At 45.9% G+C, this 19,154-nt stretch overlaps 1 protein-coding gene across 3 annotated transcripts in view; it reads right to left on the bottom strand.

Moving 5' to 3' along the window:
* CNTNAP2 (contactin associated protein 2) overlaps positions 1-19,154 on the bottom strand; it is a 1,965,211-nt gene that overhangs the window by 7,027 nt on the left and 1,939,030 nt on the right. For all 3 annotated transcript variants that reach the window (XM_023250688.2, XM_045053284.1, XM_045053283.1), the window contains one exon: positions 2,527-2,607. In XM_023250688.2, the coding sequence (XP_023106456.1) occupies positions 2,527-2,607 (81 nt within the window). The remainder of the gene's footprint in view (positions 1-2,526; positions 2,608-19,154) is intronic.

The following is a 19,154-nucleotide window of genomic DNA, read 5'->3' as shown; positions in this document are numbered from 1 at the left end:
CAAAAATAAATAAACGTTGAAAAAAAAAATTAAAAAAAAATACCGCTAAGAAAATGAAAAGGCATGTCACAGACTGGAGAAAATATTCACAATACATATGTCTGACACAGGACTTGAACTATCTAGAAAATAAAAAACTGTTACAACTCAAAAGAAGTCCAATAATCCAGTTAAAAGATGGGGAAAGAGTTTTTATTTTTTATTTTTTAAATGCTTATTTTTGAGAGAGAGAGAGAGAGAGGGAGGAAGGGAGAGAGGGAGAGAGAGAGAGAGAACAATGAGCGGGGGAGGGGCAGAGAGAGAGGGAGACACAGAATCTGAAGCAGGCTCCAGGCTCTGAGCTGTCAGGACAGAGCCCAATGCAGGGCTCAAACCCACAAACTGGGAGATCATGACCTGAACCAAAGTTGGACGCTTAACCGACTGAGCCACCCAGGCACCCCGGAGAAAGAGTTTTAAACAGACACTTCACGAAAGATTCACAAATGGCAACAGGCACATGAAAAGACGCTCAGGGTTATTAGTCATCAGCCCATTGCACATTAAAACTGCAATGAGCTACCAGTACTCATCCACTGGAGTGGCTCAAATTAAGAAGACCGACAATACCAAGTGCTGATAAGATTGTGGAGCAAGCCTGGCCTGTCAGATAGGAACTGCGGGGATGTAAAACGGTTCAACCGTTTTTGGAAAACTGTATGGCAATTTCTTACAGAGTCTAATCTCCACTTTCTGTCACACCCGGCAACTGCACTCCCAGCAATTATCAAAGAGAAATGAAAACTTATGTTCACATAAGACTTCAACAAGAATACTCATAGCAGCTTTATTCAAAATAGCTCAGACCTGGACACAAACCAAACAGCCACAGGTGAGCAGATAAAACGAATTCTAGTACATTCACACAGCAAAACACAACTTGGCAATAAAAATGAACAGCCTATCGATTCATGCAACCATGTGGACAGACCTCAGAAACATGACGTTGAGCGAAAGAAGGCACGAACAGATGACATACTCTGTGATTCCATTTCTACGCCACTCTAAAGGAGGTAAAAGTTATCAACACAGCAAAAAGCAAATCAGAGGTGGCCCTTCTTGGGAGTGGGGCAGGGCAAAGCATGGACTCTACGGGGGCACAAAGAGCTTTCTGTGGGTGGGAATGTTCCAGATCTTCATTGTGATGGTGGCTATGGGTGTTTGTGTTTGTCACGAGTCACTGACCTGTTACGCTTACACACATGCGTATCATGCTTCAATAAAGTTGATCTTAAAAAAAAAAACACAGTGAGGAGAGGGACCTTGATAAGACTGTACCGACGTGATTGGACAATGTGATTTAGGCGGCATTCTAAATGTATTCTAGTTTTAGAGTCACATATATTTCTCTCTTTTTAAAAATGTTTATTTGAGAGAGAGGGAGAGACAGAGAGTGTGAGCAGGGGAGGGACAGAGGGAGGGGAGACACAGAATCTGAAGCCGTCAACACAGAGCCCGACGCGGGGCTTGAACTCATAAACCGTGAGATCATGACCTGAAATGAAGTCGGACGCGCAACCGACTGAACCACCCAGGTGCCCCAAGTCAGGTATTTCTTACAGGCATCTACTTCTCCATGTGGAAAAGAGACCTACCGACTAAGCCAAGGTGATTGGCTGGGTTTAAGACCCTTGATACGATTACAGTATTAGCTGTCCTCAGACATGCAGGGGACACCTGGATGCAGTAAGACAAGGGGGCTCAGGCAGAGGAGACGGCGGGCAACGGGGGGCAAGGATACCAACCCAAATAAGAAGGACTGGGCTAGGAGGCTTCAATTATTCTGCAGCCGTCCCTGGGGAGAAAAGACACTGGAATATTTTAGATACCCTGGCTTATTAATTTTCTGATGATCTTTATTAAGATAATGGCAGCCAGATTGGTACACTCCTGCCTGTTTTTGCAGTAAGTGATCCTGGGCCTTTTGGGATGTGCGGGAGTGAGAAGGGGAAAAGAGAGGAGGGAGGAGGCTATTGTGGCTCCTGCATGATGGCCGGCCTGCCTGTTCAGGCTCTGGCTAGCCCGGCACGACCATCCCATTCTTACGGGTCAGCATTGAAAAGCAGCCAGGTTACGGGGCACCCGGGTGGCTCAGTCGGTTAAGCGTCTGACTGCAGCTCAGGTCACGGTCTCATGGGTTGTGAGTTCAAGCCCCGCATTGGGCTCTGTGCTGACAGCCCAGAGTCCCGAGTCCTCTTTGGATTCTGTGTCTCCTTCTCTCTGCCCCTCCCCCACTCGCGATCTGTCTCTGTCTCAAAAATAAATAAACATTAAAAAAAAAATCTTTTTTTTAAAGTAGCCGGGTTACATTTACATCCGTGTCTCCACATCCGTAGGTCACAATCCTTAGTCATATTTAAATAACAAAACAAATCAAGTAAAACTCTAGATGATGGTTTTGTTTTTGTTTTTGTTTTTTTAAGACGACGCATTTACGGACAATTCTTACTTTCCACAGGTGAGGAGCCTGTGCTATGCATCACCCACCTCCAATGATAGCCGAGTTTCTGTTGACTCCATTTCTTATAGCTTGGCCTTGTCCTGGATTATATGGGAAATCGGCACTGGCTGCAGAGGAAGAAATGGAAAAGTCAAGTGTAAGAGTCAAGGATACTAGTAATCCCAAATAACCTGATGTGGACATTTTTTCATACAACTCCTCAGCACTTCCTGTTTCCCCAGAGGAGAGTTCCGTTTCTGACAGGCCCATCTTGCCATCGTTTCCACAGGTCTCAGTGCCTCCACCCCTGTTTCGGCTCTTCTGTCTGACATGAGACCCAGAGAAGCACGATCAGTCTTTTGGAGGAACATGAGAGAATCTTAGAGCTACCTGAGCCGTCCTGCTTCAGTTCCACTGACACGCAAGCTGATGGATTAGAATGTTTTTTTCTCACCTTTGGCTGAAATCTGCCTCAGCTACTACTTTCTATCTACATTGGCTATTTCTGTAGAGCCTTTTATACCTTTAGTTTAAAAAGGAATCATGTCTTTAAGTGAACATTTTGCAGGACTCTAATAAAACATAGGGCATGTCAGGAATGTGTAAGCAGGTAACATTTCATAACAGTTGAGAATAATATACGCTGCCTAATAAAGTTTCCATTTCTTTCCCTGTTATAAAAAAAATCAGAACCGGTTATATTACAGTTAGGTGTTTCTCTAGGATAAATTTCAAGTACGCAAAAGACAAACGGATCCTGAAGTCTTTCTAGAGGTCGGCAGAGTATCTGTTACCATCCATACGGGCTAATGTAACCTCAAAACCAATTTCATATTCGTTGGGCCTCTGTTTTAGACGTTCAGGTTTAAGGCAAATAGTCCAACGGAAGTGGCTTCCTCCTTCAGCAGATCACCTTAGTCTAGAGCCATGGTTACTGGATGGCATCAGTTCGGTATTCAAAAAATGTTTGAATGAGTTATTTTGCATAATTAAATGTGTGCGCACGGAGGAAAGAGGTCTGTGTTAGGGTTCAAGGAGGATCTCACTACGGACTCAGGTTTCGTAAGGCTCCTCCTTCAGCTCTCTGCTCTGAAGGATCCCCAGGATAATGATGAAAAGTAGGCAGAGCCCTTCTTTTCCTTTTCCCCAGGAAATAGGGCCACCAGAGAGATTTCAGATCCTACCAGCAAATGCTACTTCAGCTTTTCTCTGACTGAAGACCAGAAAAATGATCTGTTCCTGGATCGATCATATTCCAAATCAGCTCGGCCACCAGTGCCATTCAAGCCTGTCGATTTGATTAAAATGCAGACGCTAAGAAAGACACAAATGAAAGAACTTAACTCTGAGTCCTGGGGACTTTTCTTCTTTTAAAAAAAATATTTTTAAAAAATGTTTATTTACTTTTGAGAGAAAGAGAGAGACAGAGGCATGAGCAGGGGAGGGGCACAGAGAGAGAGACACAGAATCTGAAGCAGGTTCCAGGTTCTGAGCTGTCAGCACAGAGCCCGACGCGGGGCTCGAACTCACGAACCGTGAGATCACGACCTGAGCGGAAGTCGGATGCTTAACTGACTGAGCCACCCAGGCACCCCTATTGTGTGCTTATTTTAACTGGTCCAATCCCATGTCTAGGGAGAGAGGGAAAGGCAGAGCCAACATGAAGTATACTGTAGTATACTTTCCCCATGGGGGAAAGTAGACTTTCCCCATGCCCTTTAGGACTTTCTGGTGTGGGCAGCATGGATGGATATTCAAAATTCCAAGTGTCGGCCCAAGGATGCAATGACCTTGCATTTGTAGGCTCATCACCCAATGTTAAGGGTGATCAGATTATCATCCCGTGTGAATAAAAATGGTTTCCAAGGGGCGCCTGGGTGGCGCAGTTGGTTAAGCGTCCGACTTCAGCCAGGTCACAATCTCACGGTCCGTGAGTTCGAGCCCCGCGTCGGGCTCTGGGCTGATGGCTCAGAGCCTGGAGCCTGTTTCTGATTCTGTGTCTCCCTCTCTCTCTGCCCCTCCCCCGTTCATGCTCTGTCTCTCTCTGTCCCAAAAATAAATAAAAAACGTTGGAAAAAAAAATTAAAAAAAAAATGGTTTCCAAATAATATTTCTGGAAACCTTGGGTTTCTTCTTTAAACCTGAGTGTTCCCTTCAGAGAAAGATTATTTGTAGATGTGACAAATGAATGTATTCAGCCATTCAACAGATCTTTCCAGAACGCCGACTATGTGTCAGGCACCATTCTAAGTGCTGGGGATCCACAGTGAACAATAAAAAAGATGAAAATTGTTACTGATGAGGGATTTCTGTGCCTCATTGAAGAGTTTGGTTTACACAGTCAAAACACTAATTTAAAGCACGGATGTGGTTTTAGTTACGACCCTATCTAGTTACAGTAAATTGCCTAAAGCTGCTTTGTAGTTGCCATGTTACAACTCATACACTCATAGGTCACGGTAAGATTTGGTTACTGACATAAACCACCCTTCCGAGACTGAGAGACTGCGAGTTTCTTTACAAGGATGAAAGTTCATACTGTCACGACTCATCTTTGACCTAGTTTCCAGGCCTTCTGACAACGTTAATTACCCTTCTCTGGACACTATTTAGTCCATATCTTCCTAGAAAGCCATCAAGCTTGTTGAGTGGCCCAGATGGGATTGGAAACCAGGCAAGGTTAATTCCTAAGCCATTCATTCCCATCCTGCCTTTTGAGGGCTGAAGAGGCAGCCAGGTGGGGAAGTCCCAGCATCCAGACAGTTCCGCTTGGGCAGGGCCTGTGGCAGGAAGAGCCTTTTCAGGGGATGAGGGAGAGAAATCTGTTTTGTCTTGGAGGTACTGAGCCTGGGGTGCCTCTGGGACACCCAGATGGAGGCATCTACTGGGCGTTTGGTATCTTATGAGTGGCTCGTATTTTTCATCTCCTTCTGAGAAACACAGCCATCTCCTCACCACTTTTAAGTAACGTGAACCTTCAAAATATATGAAGTACGGAGACAAAAACAATGAGAGTGGCAATTTTGTGATTATTCTATTATGTGAGAGTCGTGACTCTATGAAGCTGTTTGCTTCTCTGCTTCAGGTAATGCCGATGGGAGAACACATCACGCTTTCTCCCTGCTCCAAAACCGACTGTACGGCTTTGCATCCTTGGCCACAAAACTGCAGAAAAACACAGATATTTAGGGACGTGCGTACGCCCCTCTCTCTGGATCCCTTGAAGTTACTGACATAACCAGTAGTGGAAGGTGTGGGTGTGACCTGAGATGACCCAAGAAGAACAGGAACAGCTAGAAGAGAACATGGAAATTTATCCCAGGATCGCCTTTCGTACAAAATCCGAAATCCTTTGTAGGGGGAGGAAGGCCTCCTTTGAGCTGAATTTCTCTCCTGCTCCTTCTCTGCCGGGGCCACTTTTCCAACTTGACATTCTAGGCACACAGACTCGTGATGCTTCCTGGTCGACACGTTCTGGCTCATCCCTCTTCCCCCCTCACCTCTGCCCTGCCTTTCCTCTCTCTGTCCATCAAATCTTACCTGTTTCCTAAAACTATCCTTAGCCACCTGGGTTACGTATCTGGCCCTCTTGTCAAGGTCGATCGGTTCTGAATTCTTGTCACTCCCTACACGGCAGCCATGCTCTTAAAGGCATGCTCAGTTATGTTCACGGTCCCAATGACAAACAGTACTGATAGGCAGCTATGGCTAATGAGACGTTCGCTAAAATGAAATCAGTCCAGGGATGCCTGGGTGGCTCAGTCAGTTAAGCAACCGACTTCGGCTCAGTGCATGATCTCGCGGTTCATGAGTTCAAGCCCCAGGTCCGGTTCTGTGCTGACAGCTCAGAGCCTGGAGCCTGTAAATATAGAAAAGCTACTAATGGTTTCTGTGTCCGCTGGTCTCTGGTTATTATCAGAAAACAGCCAGTAGGAAAAACCCTGAGGTACAACCGAAGTCCTCACGAAATTCAAGGGCACGGTTCTGTTTCTCGCATAAGCATCCCTGTTTCCATGGCTTCATTTATAACTTAAGTCTGGTTGTCCTAATGCACGTGAGTCCTTACTCCCTTGAGGCATATCCATTTTATCCTGGCCAAGCAGAGCAAGCGCTATTTTGACAGATATATTTGAAATGATTTCACTGTAACCGTCCTCCCCGCCCCCCCCCACCCCGGGGTACCAACGTCCTCTGGGAAATGCACGTATGAAAACCTGGAAACCAAGAGACGTAAGTAAGACATAGGACAAAGCTCATCCATGACACAGACTCCATTCTGTTCCATCTCATCCCCCGTCTGCTGGGAGAGCAGAGCAATTTTAGGGGTGCTGCAGAATCAAGGAACCTACATTTTGGGAAATGGCATGAATAGGTCCCAACAGGCTGGCTGGCACAGTTGTGAGAGGATGCGACTCTTGATCTCGGGGTCATGACTTTGAGCCCCATGTTGTGGGTGGAGCCTACTTAAACACACACACACACACACACACACACAAAACCAGACTCCAGATATTAACAGTCTCAAGACCAGACCTGCCTCAAATAGCCAAAGACTATATTCAATATACGTTTCTCCTGGGTCTCCAAGCGATAGAACATGATGATGACTGTCGAAGCACGGTGCTGTGTCAGCTCTGATTTAGGGTCTCATAGGAGCATGTGCGTTTCTGTTTATTTCCCTTGTGTACGTCCTCTTGTCTGTCTGGCCATCCCCATTACACTGGCCACACACAGACTGTGTCTCCTTTGCACACCTAGAGGTTGGCGCTCCTCCCTTTCTCCACCTGGCGTAGAGCAGGCAGACCGTGGGCTGGAGGAATCCAGGATGAGACATTCTCCACCCACACTCATGCTTGTTCGATTGCTCGGCTGAGGCTTTGGGCTAAAGCACACTATTGCCCTCCTTGCCAGAGAGGGAACATATATGACAGGCTCCAAACATAGGCATGGGTCGGATTCACCCTCAACACACGGACGCTGTCCCCTTCCACTGTCTTTGCCACTCGAGAAGCCACCTGAGGGCTCAGCACCGGTGTCCTTTCCCTCTTCCTCCTGCTCTACCTTCAGGTTGAAAATCAAGAAGGAAACAACAAACAAACTTTGTAAAAGTGGGCCTGGCGGGGGGGCGGGGGGGTTCCCATGATACCCATACTGTAGAGCGATCCGTTCTTAGAGCTGGGTGAGTAAAAATACACTTTCCTCCCCCGCAAAATAGAAAGGATGAATGTTCTGTCCTTCCCTTTGCTGCGTTCCTGGAAGGATTTGTCAGGAAAGTAAATGACAGTCTAACCAGCACCTCTTATCCTGTGTGCTGTGTGGGGCGAGTGTGGTGCCTCTCCCTGGCAGCTGAGACCCCCGGGGCTCTTGGGGGTCGGGGACAAGTTTTGACCCCTGCCGGCCTGGGAGGTAAGGGACATCGTGCAACAAGGGCTCCAGGGACCATGCAGGTTGTTTATACGTGACGAACAGGAAAACTCTAAATTCTAGGATTATAAGGTTAGTCATCGTTCGGATGACACTTTCTTCACAGATGAAACTCATTAGGGCCCAGGACAGCAAGGGGCTGGTGGAATCAACCTAGAAGTGTTTTCCTTCCGTGGTGGAGTACAAAATGTAAAGGCAGGTGAAATTCAAATTTCAGGAACAAGGTAATTAGGGACTAATAATAATAGCCCTTCCTACAAGTCAGGCACTGTTTTTTGTTTTAATTTTTAAAATGTTTATTTTTGAGAGAGAGAGACAGACAGACAGCGTGAATAGAGGAGGGGTGGAGAGAGAGAAAGAGACACAGAATCTGAAACAGGCTCCAGGCTCTGAGCTGTCAGCACAGAAGCCTGACGTGGGGCTCGAACTCTGAACAGCAAGATCATGACCTGAGCTGAAGTCGGACCCTGACTGACTGAGCCATCCAGGCGCCCCAAGCCAGGCACTGTTTTAAGTCCTTTAAGTCCATTTCAGCCTCATGTGAATCCCGACAGGTTGGCAATATTTATCCCATTTTGGAAGGTTCTGAAAGGCCAAAAGCTGGTCTGAGGTCCCATAACCAGTAAGTGGTAGAGCCAGAGTTTGAACCCAGGAAACTGGCTCCAGAGACGACTTGCAAAAACACTAAGCTGAACTGTTTCTGATGTGAAAGCAAACTTTGTAAGAGCAGGCCCAGGGGACATGGCTCCCCATCACTGCACACGGTCTACACCGGCTCTATCAAATCATCAACACAACTGCATGGTCTCAAGGCAACGAAGGCTCAGTTATTCTCCCCGTGGTTGGTGGCCTGCCTTGGACCCAGATAGGAGTCCCTCACCGACCCAAACAGCACAGAGAGAATGCTTATTACCACCATGGAAACACTTGTGAAATCATGAAATCAGGAACCGTGCTAACTGTGCCTTAAACCGTCACTGTTAGAACATAATTTTTTTTTTTAATCACATTTAGGGAATGTGAAAAATAGAAGACGTTTCCGGGCAGGTGCTTAAGTACAAATAAATGATTTAAAAAACAGTTGCAAGAACAGAATATTAAAAAGAGATTTGAATTCTTTAGCCACCAATTTCTTGCCTGCCCCATTGAGCAGGCAGGGAGAGGACAGAAGAATAAAGCTTTTCTTCTTCTTCTTCTTCTTCTTCTTCTTCTTCTTCTTCTTCTTCTTCTTTTAGTACACAAGATAAATGAGGTAGTTGTAGTTCTTATTTACTAAGTTTCAAAATATGTAAAATTGTAGACTTCAGGCTCAGAAACCAATGGCAAATAAAACACACATTTAAATGCATACAAAAGTAAATCGAGATTATCTCACATAAAACCCCCAAAACCAAAGGCACTAAAAGCTTCAGGTTGTCATCTATCAGGGACAAAAAAATTAGATACTAGCTGACATCTCGTAGAGAAAACATCGCCATGGAAACCACTTGAGCTTCGGCATCTGAAGTGATAATTTGAGATACTCGAACAAAACTGCTATTAGTTATAATTTAATTTCGGTTGCAGCATGATTTTTGCAGCGGGGGCTGGGCCAGATGATGTATATGTGCCTTTGTTCTTTCCAACGTCTTTGTTTCGTTTCACTGTATTCTCTCTTCCAGTCTGAGCTCGATGGCAGAAAATTATTTTTTTCAAATAATTTGTTCTAGCCATTCACTGCTGACTGGTGTTCTAGAAGCCTATGGAAACAAATGGTGGCTGACAAAGATGCTGAAGATATAAGGGGATGTTGTTTTATTTTCAGAGAGGTGACAGCTGATCACGTTTGCAGGAGGGAGAGACTTCTCCAGGCCAGCAGGATTTTAGCCAGGCAAACAGAATGTGGCACGCATCCCCACGAGCCTGAGTCTTGTATTTACACCTATGCCCTCACCTCGGTTTTTGCAAAAAGCCAGCCAGCCAGAATTCCAAATTCAAATGGGGAGGGGATTACGGACTTTTGGCTTCTGACTTGAGAAATCACACAAGGCTTACATTTCAGTTCCAGTCTCTCTCTTTTTTTTAATGTTTATTTTTGAAAGAGAGAGAAAAAGAGAGGGAGAGAGCGTGTGCGGGAGCAGGGGAGGGGCAGAGAGAGAGAGAGGGGGACTGACGATCCAAAACAGGCTCCACAGTGACAGCCGCAGGGGGTCGAACTCACAAACTGTGAGATCGTGACCTGAGCCGAAGTCTAAGTCGGGCACTTAACCAACAGAAACCCCCAGGCGCCTCAACATTTCTAGCTTCTTTTTTTTTTTTAAGTTTATTTATTTATTTTGAGAGAGAGAGAGAGAGAGAGAGAGAGAGAGAGAAGGGGAGGAGCAGAGAGAGAGGGAGACAGAGAATCTGAAGCAGGCTCCGTGTTGTCAGCGCAGAGCTTGATGTGGGGCTCAAACCTATGAACCGTGAGATCGTGACCTGAGCTGAAGTCAGACCCTTAACCAACTGAGCCATGCAGGCGCCACCCCCCCCCCCCAACCCCAACATTTCCAGCTTCTTAAAGGAAAGAGCAAGTGGCAGCTGCCTGCCTGGTTGTCAGAGATTTGGTGAGAAAAAGGTCAATTAGGTAAAAACGAACAGAATACAGGAACTGGTCATCACCTGCTATATATTTGTTTAAAAGGTTTTTTTTTTTTTTAAGTTTTTAATTTTGAGAGAAAGAGAGAGAGTAAGCGAGCAGGGGAGGGGCAGAGAGAGAGGGAGACACAGAATTGGAAGCAGGCTCCAGGCTCCGAGCTGTCAGCACACAGCCTGATGGGGCGCTCGAACCCACGAACTGTGCGATCATGACTTGAGCAGAAGTCAGACACTGAATCAAGTGAGCCACCCAGGCGCCCCTGACTGTTTAATGCCAACTTTTACACAAAAGATCTGAATGGGCAGTTGATTATATTAGATTCCCTCCTTCCATTTCTTTCCTTTTTTTTTTTTTTTTTAAAGCCAACTCTGAGTTGTCTCAATTGCCTTTCGGGAAGAAAGATTTACGGATATTCCCAGACCAGGCTGAACGCCACGTTCTTTTGTCCGACTGCCCATAATAGGTATTTGAGTTGGAAACAGCTTGTTACTGACACGAGTTCAGTCTTGGTATTCCATGAAATAAACAGGTAAGACGCTGGGCGTCCATTTCCACGGTGGGCAAAGGTGTCCTGTTATTTCTCAGGTGGGCAAACTGTTCCTTCTTTCATGTTAGTTACAATCGTTGATGAGTCCGTCATCGGAGCTGTTGTCGGATGATGTCACGGGCACTGTGGGTCAGAGACGGTGACAGCCGGCTGTCACGGGTTGACTCCCTCAACGTCTCCCTCCTGCGGAGCAGGTACACCGCACGGAAGTGTTCAGTCTTGAAGCGGGTAGGTGCCCGCCACCTAAGTGTGAGCCCTGTGGACTCATTAAAGACTCTTCTGTGCATCTTGCTGTGGTTCTCAAGCCGAGCCTTGAAAGTCTGGATCAGGGAGCCCCAGAGTGAGGGCTGGGGAGCCCGGTGGTGTGGCCTTCCCTTGACGATGAAGAGGGTCACGCTCCTGTCTGCGGGGCTCTGCAGTCACCGCGTTCCTCTGCCACGAGGTGTAAACAAATCCGTGCTGGTGTCATCGGGAGTGCAGAAGCCCCAGATCTGGGGGAATATGATTGGTTTACTGGAATTGATTCGTTTTTTTGAGAGAAATCTTGTCTCCTTGCTGCTGGTACCTTATGGGTGGAGGTTGAGAGAAGGCGGCCAGCTCAGGGGGGAAAGCCAGTGGCTACAGAGGAACGTGGTTGTCCAATATTCCAAAGCACCAGAGTGACTGTCACTTGAGGACGTGCTGGGTCAGCGTTTACAGATACATTCATCAAGCCTGGTGAACATCCCCGCTATGCAGGGGTCCCAGCTAACACAATTTGTGGTTAACTGTTGGCAAAGCGGTCCCAGCAAGAATTGGTTGTCTGTTCGACAGTGGAAAGAGTCTCAGTTTCCAAGGAGAGGGTGGCTGAGAAAATAAAGACGGCAAGAAGATACCAATCGTAGCGAATGAGCCAAAAATGCATCTTTTTAAAAAAAAAATTTTTTTTTCAACGTTTATTATTTTTGGGACAGAGAGAGACAGAGCATGAACGGGGGAGGGGCAGAGAGAGAGGGAGACACAGAATCGGAAACAACCTCCAGGCTCTGAGCCATCAGCCCAGAGCCCGACGCGGGGCTCGAACTCCCGGACCGCGAGATCGTGACCTGGCTGAAGTCGGACGCTTAACCGACTGTGCCATCCAGGCGCCCCAAAAATGCATCTTTTAAAGACATTTCCTGCTGTACTTCTTCTCCTCCCTGACAGGTGTTTGAGCTGGCACCATTCAGAAGGCCAACATCTTCGGGAGACCTTGAGGCCATGGTCTCCGGGCTTCTGCTGAGAAACATGTCCACTTGGTGTTACGCACATCTCAGTAAAGGCTTTGGACTTCCAGAATTTATGGTGCGGAAGCTTGGTGAAAACAGCTTTTTTATCTACCCAAGAGATAAGTTTCCTCATTCGTGAGAACATTGAGGCACATTTCATCATATGAGGAATCAGGCAAGGATGAACGTATCCTTTTACTCCCCCTTTATGGAGATTTCCAGTAGATTCCAAGGCCATAATTTGACTGTGGATAGCTCTTTTGGAAGCAGCTGGATATTCCTGATTTGTTTTTGTCACCATCGTATGTCTTTCAAGGTAGTACAGTGAAAAATCAAATGCACGTTAAAAAACATTTAATCTGCTATAACATCTATATCTTGACTTGCGGGCAATGCTGTCTTCTGTTTTAGGTGATGAATACGGTCCTGCTCTCTGTAGACTGGTCTGTCAATGTCCACTCGGTTTGGGCTTTGTAGGAGGTCGCGTTATAACTGCTGTTTCTTTTCTTTTCTCTTCCTTCCTTCCTTCCTTCCTTCCTTCCTTCCTTCCTTCCTTCCATGTTTATTTATTTTGTGTGTGTGAGAGAGATAGCGCAAATAGGGAAGGGGGGAAGGGGAAGGGGAGGGAGAGAGAGAGAAGGAGTGGGAGAAAGAGACAGGGGGAGAGAGAGGGAGAGGGAGAGAGGGAGAGAGGGAGAGAGGGAGAGAGGGAGAGAGGGAGAGAGGGAGAGAGGGAGGGAGAGAGAGAGAGAGAGAGAGAGAGAGAATCCCAAGTAGGCTCCGCTCCCAGCAAAGAGCCTGACACGGAGCTAGATCCCACGACTTTGGGATCATGACCTGAGCCGAAATCAAGAGTCAGATACTTAACTGCCTGGGCCACCCAGGTGCCCCACTGCTATTTCCTCAAAATGTAAAATTAACCCTTTTTATCCCTAAGAGTTCAGAAACCAGTGTCTACGTGGGGAGCGTATCTCAGACCACAGCGGCATTCGCCCAGATCACAGCTCGCTGACGGGGTTCTGGCTCCACTGTGTGGTCTATTCGAAGCGGTGGGGGGTGAGCAGACAGAAAGTACTTTTAAAAATTAATTCTGCACACATTTTAAGTCTTTTATCAATGCCCAGCTGGGCTCTTGCTTTTGAAATACTCTTTTCGGCTGTGTTAGCACAAGTGAACGTTTCTAATTCCAATCCCAAGACAATGCCTTTTCTTCCAAGAAGGCTGACCTTGTAAAACTGAATATACAACTCTCAAGCTAGAGATTTCTGCTGTCTTTTGAGCTGTTCTCTTCTTGAATTAACCTTGGATCTCAGAAGACAGCCATCTTTGCTTGTTGGCAGGTGGAATGACTAAGGATCATCAAAAAAGAACCCTGTAAAACCAATGAAAGCTTCCCGGTGTTTTCCACAAATAGTTTCCTCCCCAGTGCTGGCTCACATCATTACCAGGATGGGATAAACTTCCAGCACCAGCCATGTGGCTCTAACACAGTTCTTTTGGGTCAACAGAGTGTGAAAAAATACTTAATTGGCTCTAGCAGTCTTCGGTATGATTTCTTCCACATCGAAAAAGAGAAAGCGGGGGAAAAAAAAAAGAAAAAGAAAAAGGAAGGTGTATTTTGCAGTGGGGATTTCGCCTCTAGGGACACAGTTATTATTTCAGACTCCTGCATTATATTTAAGAGATGTCAGAAGGGAGGAACACAACTCTGAATAGGGACTGAAATTCTTTTAAAGTTTAAAGTTTCTATTGAGAGGAAGGAAAAATGGGGTATACCTGAATTTGAGACCCGATCATGCTATTCTCTGTATAGTTTTGGGCGAGGTGCTGTAAACACTGGGGCCGCTGGCTCAGTCCTGACTGCACATGAGGAATCTCTCAGGGATGGGGAACAGGCATTGGGAGTTTTAAAAACTGCCCCGGTGATGCTAATGTGCAGCCGGAGCTGAGTTGCAGCCACTGAGGTGTTTGTTCATTGACAGAATGAATGCATTAATTTTGTGAATCGATTTCCTTATCTTTTTTTTAATGTTTATTTATTTTGAGAGAGAGAGAGAGAGAGAGAGAGAGAGAGAATGTGTGTGCCCATGCGTGCACGTGCAGGGGAAAGGCAGAGAGAGAGGGAGAGGGAGAATCCCAAGCAGTTTCCACACCATCAGCAAAGAGCCTGAGGCGGGGCTTGAACTCACGGACCCCAAGATCATGACCGGAGCTGAAATCACGAGTCAGATGCTTAACCGATCGAGCCACCCAGGGGCCCTGGTTTTCCTTATCTTTACGAAAATGTGGCTAATACCGTCCACACATACCACATAGGGCCGCTGTGAGGATAGAACAAAACCAGACACTGAAGCGTTAAAGTCGCTCACAAATTGAAGCTATCATTTCTGTCTTTATCCTTTCCAGTCTTCTAAAAGTTAAAATTCCCAAGTAATTTCTCGAAAATCGCCTTTAGCCTTTCTAAGCGGGAAATTTCAGAGCAACCCGTGTCCATCCCTAGGTTGAAAATAATTGCAACCACATTCATCTGGATTTTTGTGCACATTTTAACGTAAAGTTGATTTTACTTTTTTCCCCGAAGACTTCCAGGGTTACTCTCTGGAGGAAACTCAGCCGCAGAATCGAGAATCCCCCTGGGTCTTTAGACATTTCTGAGTAGTCTGTGCAGAGCCTGGGGAATCCACCAAAGATCTCTCCAAACGAGCGAAACGACTTGTCGCCTGTTTGTTGGTCGTGTTTAGAGGGACTTTCCCCTGAAGAGTGGATGGCATTGGGTCAAACACTTCATCTGGGTAACGTTTCTGTGACTTTCGAAATCAGAGGCAAGGACACAAGTCCCCCGATTTGCCAGCAAAGGTAGAATTAGCATTTCCGGGGCGGGGGGGGGGGGGGAGACTGGCAGGGATTCCCTCGGGAGGATTCACACCCAGGGATTCTGACAAAATAGTCTTTCTGAGTGACAGTCAGTAAAGGAAGCAATGCTGGATTCATCTGGAAGATGCTGAGCTCCCCTGAATGCCTCCAAGGGATATGCATGGATGTTCAAAGACACAGCACAGTAGGAGGAGGCTTCAGACGGGTGGCTCCTGGAACCAAGGTCAGACTCAGACATCCCCGGACCACACGGAAGTCAAACCTGCTTCACTTCTGTGGGCGTCTCGTAACATTGCTACGACACGAGAATGAGGCAAAAATGGAGAGTGGCACCCACTGGAGTCTGTGGTTCTGTGGTCCACGGAGAAGTCACCATAGCAACGTGTTGGGTACTCCTCTGCCCTTCCTGGCCCTGAGTGAGGACAGCCAGGGACAGATCTGGGAGAGGCGGGGCTCCAAGGATGGGGCCAGGTGTGATGGGGTCGGGGTGGGGGGGGGGCGTGCATAGTACAGAGAACAACAGAATCCTAACCTTCTTGGCTTTCAAATCTGTTGCGAGGGACAAGGGGAAAGGAAGACAGCAAGAGAGGTGGGGAAAACCGGACTGAAAGAAGTCCCCGTGAGGCAGGAAAGAAGGGCCTTACACGTTGTCCCAAAGCTGGAGGTTTGAGCCCCTTCGCACTTTTCCCCAGTGGAGTTCTAGAAAGTTAGAGAGTCCCGGTTAGGGAAGAATGGAAGCTTTGGGGGAAGGCAGCCCTCTGCCCCTGTCAGGCGCGGGAGCCACTAGGAAGTAGCAGGTGTGAGGAGGGGATGGTGTGCAGGGGTGAGGCTGAAAGGGGGTAGCACCCTGCTGCCCGCACCTGAGCCACCTACGTGCCTCATATCTTCACCACGGCCCCCACGGCTTTGCAAAGCACAAGCCCGCCAGCTCTGTTCTTGCAGTGACTTGGAAAGGCTGTGTGGGCTCTCGAGGCCTCTCAGGTGCCTTGGTTAAAAGTATTCATGCCAAGACTCTGCATCTGGAATCTGCCATCTGGGAGGTGCGGTCAAGAGTGAGCCTTGGGCTTGGACCTTAGATTTGTTAACTTTGGTTCACATTTCTCTGTGAGAGGATGTCATACACACGCCAGTGATGAAAATGAGATCACTGAACATTCAAATCACAAAGTTAAAGAGCAGTGGATATATATTCAAAGAAGTCAAGATAAAAGCATCTGGGAAAAGAAAATAGAAACATGATAGAATAAATAAATCCAGAGCTGGTTCTTTGAGAAAAAAAAAAAAGTCAGATACTCTAAGAAGAAAAGGGGAAAACCCTAAACCTAGTATAAGATATTTGACTAAGAAAGTTTCTAGAGAATGGATATTAATTATAAAAACTTATTTTGTTCCACTCTATGGAAATGAATTTGAAAACCTAGATTAAAAGCACAAATTTCTGGAAGAATACAATATAACAGAAATTATTATAGATGAGAAAGCAAATCTAATGAAACCAATTATCATAAGGGAAATTGGGGGTTGTCAAAGAGGTATGCCCACTAAAAAACAAACGAGAACAAGCCAGTAGGCTCCATTGGTTTTACGGGTTAAGTCTATTAAACAATTTTTTTTAACGTTTATTCATTTTTGAGAGAGAGACAGAGTGTTAGCAGGGGAGGGGCAGAGAGAGAGGGAGACAGAATCTGAAGCAGGCTCCAGGCTCCGAGCTGTCAGCACAGAGCCCGACGCGGGGCTGGAACTCACCAACTGTGAGATTATGACCTGAGCCGCACACTTAACCAACTGAGCCACCCAGGCGCCCCGGGAGTGAGTCTATTAAACTTACAAGGTACAGGGGACGCTCCAAGGCTATTTATATCCTTGCTACAGACAGTGAGGTCCTTGGACCCAAAGCATCGGCATCACCTGGGGGCTTGTCAGAAAAGCAGGCTCTCAAACCCATCTCTGCCCAACTCAACTTTACTCATCAATTTCCCCAGGGGATTCTTAGTTCAATTTAAGTTTGGATGACACTTGTTTGTTACTCTGCGAGTTGGAGGGTAATGGACAAACCCAGTATGGTGTGGCTAGGGATCACAAGACTGAAATCTGATGTTGCCAAGGCTGAGTTCTTGTCGGGAAGCTCTAAAGAAATATTTGTTTCCAAGCTTGTTCTTGTTGTTGGCAGACCTCAGCCTTTGTGGTTGCAGCAGGGAGGTCCAGGTTTTCTTTCTGGTCAGTGTGAGACTGCTCTCCTAGAGGCCTCCCACATTTCTTGCAGGATGGCTCCTTTTTATGAAGCTGGCATAAGTTTATAAAACCCATATCTGCACCCTCCTCCCCCAGCCAAAAAGTAAAAGGATGCTATAAACATATTTCACCCAAGAATTATTAATGTCAAAAACAAACAAAAACCAAACTACTAACCTAAACGAAGTGTGAGTAAAATTACTTTAGTTATACCTTGAGTCAACGCCTCTCCATGACTGAATGTGGTTAATGCTAGGAATGAACGCTCGGTTCACGATTTGGAGATCTATTGCTATAATTCACCCCATTACTGTATCCAAGAACATGATCGTGCCCATAGATGTTGAAATGGCATTAGATACTATTCAACACCCAACTCTGCTAAGACTTACCCAAGCAAGAATCCTTAAAATGTGAATACGTGTATGATAGGTTACACATCAGGTAGGATTCTAAGATGGCCCTTGTTGTACACATACCTCGTCTCGCTTATATTTAATCAAATATTCATCTGGGTGCTGCTGTGAAGAATTTTGCTGATGTAATTTGGTGCCAAAGTAACTCACCTTAAGACGAGGTTTTTTTCTGTGTTTGTTTTTGTTTTTAATTGCTTTTGGGTTTTGTGCCTTGACAAAAAAGGGAAACAACTGAGGAGTTTATCAGGAAATGTTTTAAAGTTATATCTACATGAATATTGAATAACGGGGAGGGAAGACAATAAATGGAAAGACATTTGCTTGCTGGGCAGGGAAATATTATTTGCATAGGTGTCAATTATCCTGCAATTACTTTACACATACAATTCAATCTCAATCAAATTCTAGAGAATCCCAATGAAATGACAGGAATTCTAACATCACGTGGGAAGCGTCAGTGTGTAAGGATAGGAAAATTTTGAAAAAAGCACGAAAAGGAAACCAACCTTATGAAATATCAACTACGGGTATAAAAGCTGAATCATCATCACCGCTTGCTCCCGTCTCATGAAGAGTCAGATCAACGCGATAGATCAGGGAGTCCAGACACCTGGGTGGTTCGGTCGGTTAGGTGTCTGACTCTTGATTTCGACTCAGGCCATGATCTCACAGTTTGTGAGTTCGAGCCTCTTGTCGGGCTCTGTGCTGACAGTGAGGAGCCTGCCTGGGATTCTCTCTCTCCCTCTCTCCCTCCCCGCCCTTCCCCCGCCTGCAAGCTCTTTCTCTCTCTCAAAATAAATAAACTTAAAAGACTAAAATTAAAAAGGGCAATTGTGACTATGATAAAGGCAGGGGAGAGGATGGGAGCTCACCCACAGTGCCAGAACACCTGGCTGGCCACCTGGAAAAAAATAAAGTGGAATTCCTACCTTCCTCCTTCCATCCAAATAAATTTGAGGCGGATTAAATGTGTAAATCTTACAAATAAAACAAAGCCAGTAGAAAAATATGTGAAATAATTGAAATAATTTCTGAATGGAGGGGGCACGACATAAAACCCAAACGCCACGAAACACTTTGTATTTCATCCTCTAAAATTTAAAAATGTTTACATGGAAAGAAACCCTCATACATTCAAAAACTAGAGATCACACTAGGAAATCATTCAACCATGTTGTAAAATACTAATTTACTCAACACATAAAGGATTCTTGTAAGCCAAGTAGGAAATGACCAGCAAGCAAAGAGGAAAGGATATAAATATGTAAATAATTCTTTGGTCAAAGAATGGAAACAGGCCACAGCAAAATAACTATGA

Source organism: Felis catus, chromosome A2, assembly GCF_018350175.1.
Source record: "Felis catus isolate Fca126 chromosome A2, F.catus_Fca126_mat1.0, whole genome shotgun sequence".
Classification (NCBI taxonomy): Eukaryota; Metazoa; Chordata; class Mammalia; order Carnivora; family Felidae; genus Felis; species Felis catus.
The sequence above is the reverse complement of the archived record's forward strand: the minus strand, read 5'-3'. Positions and strand labels throughout refer to the sequence as shown.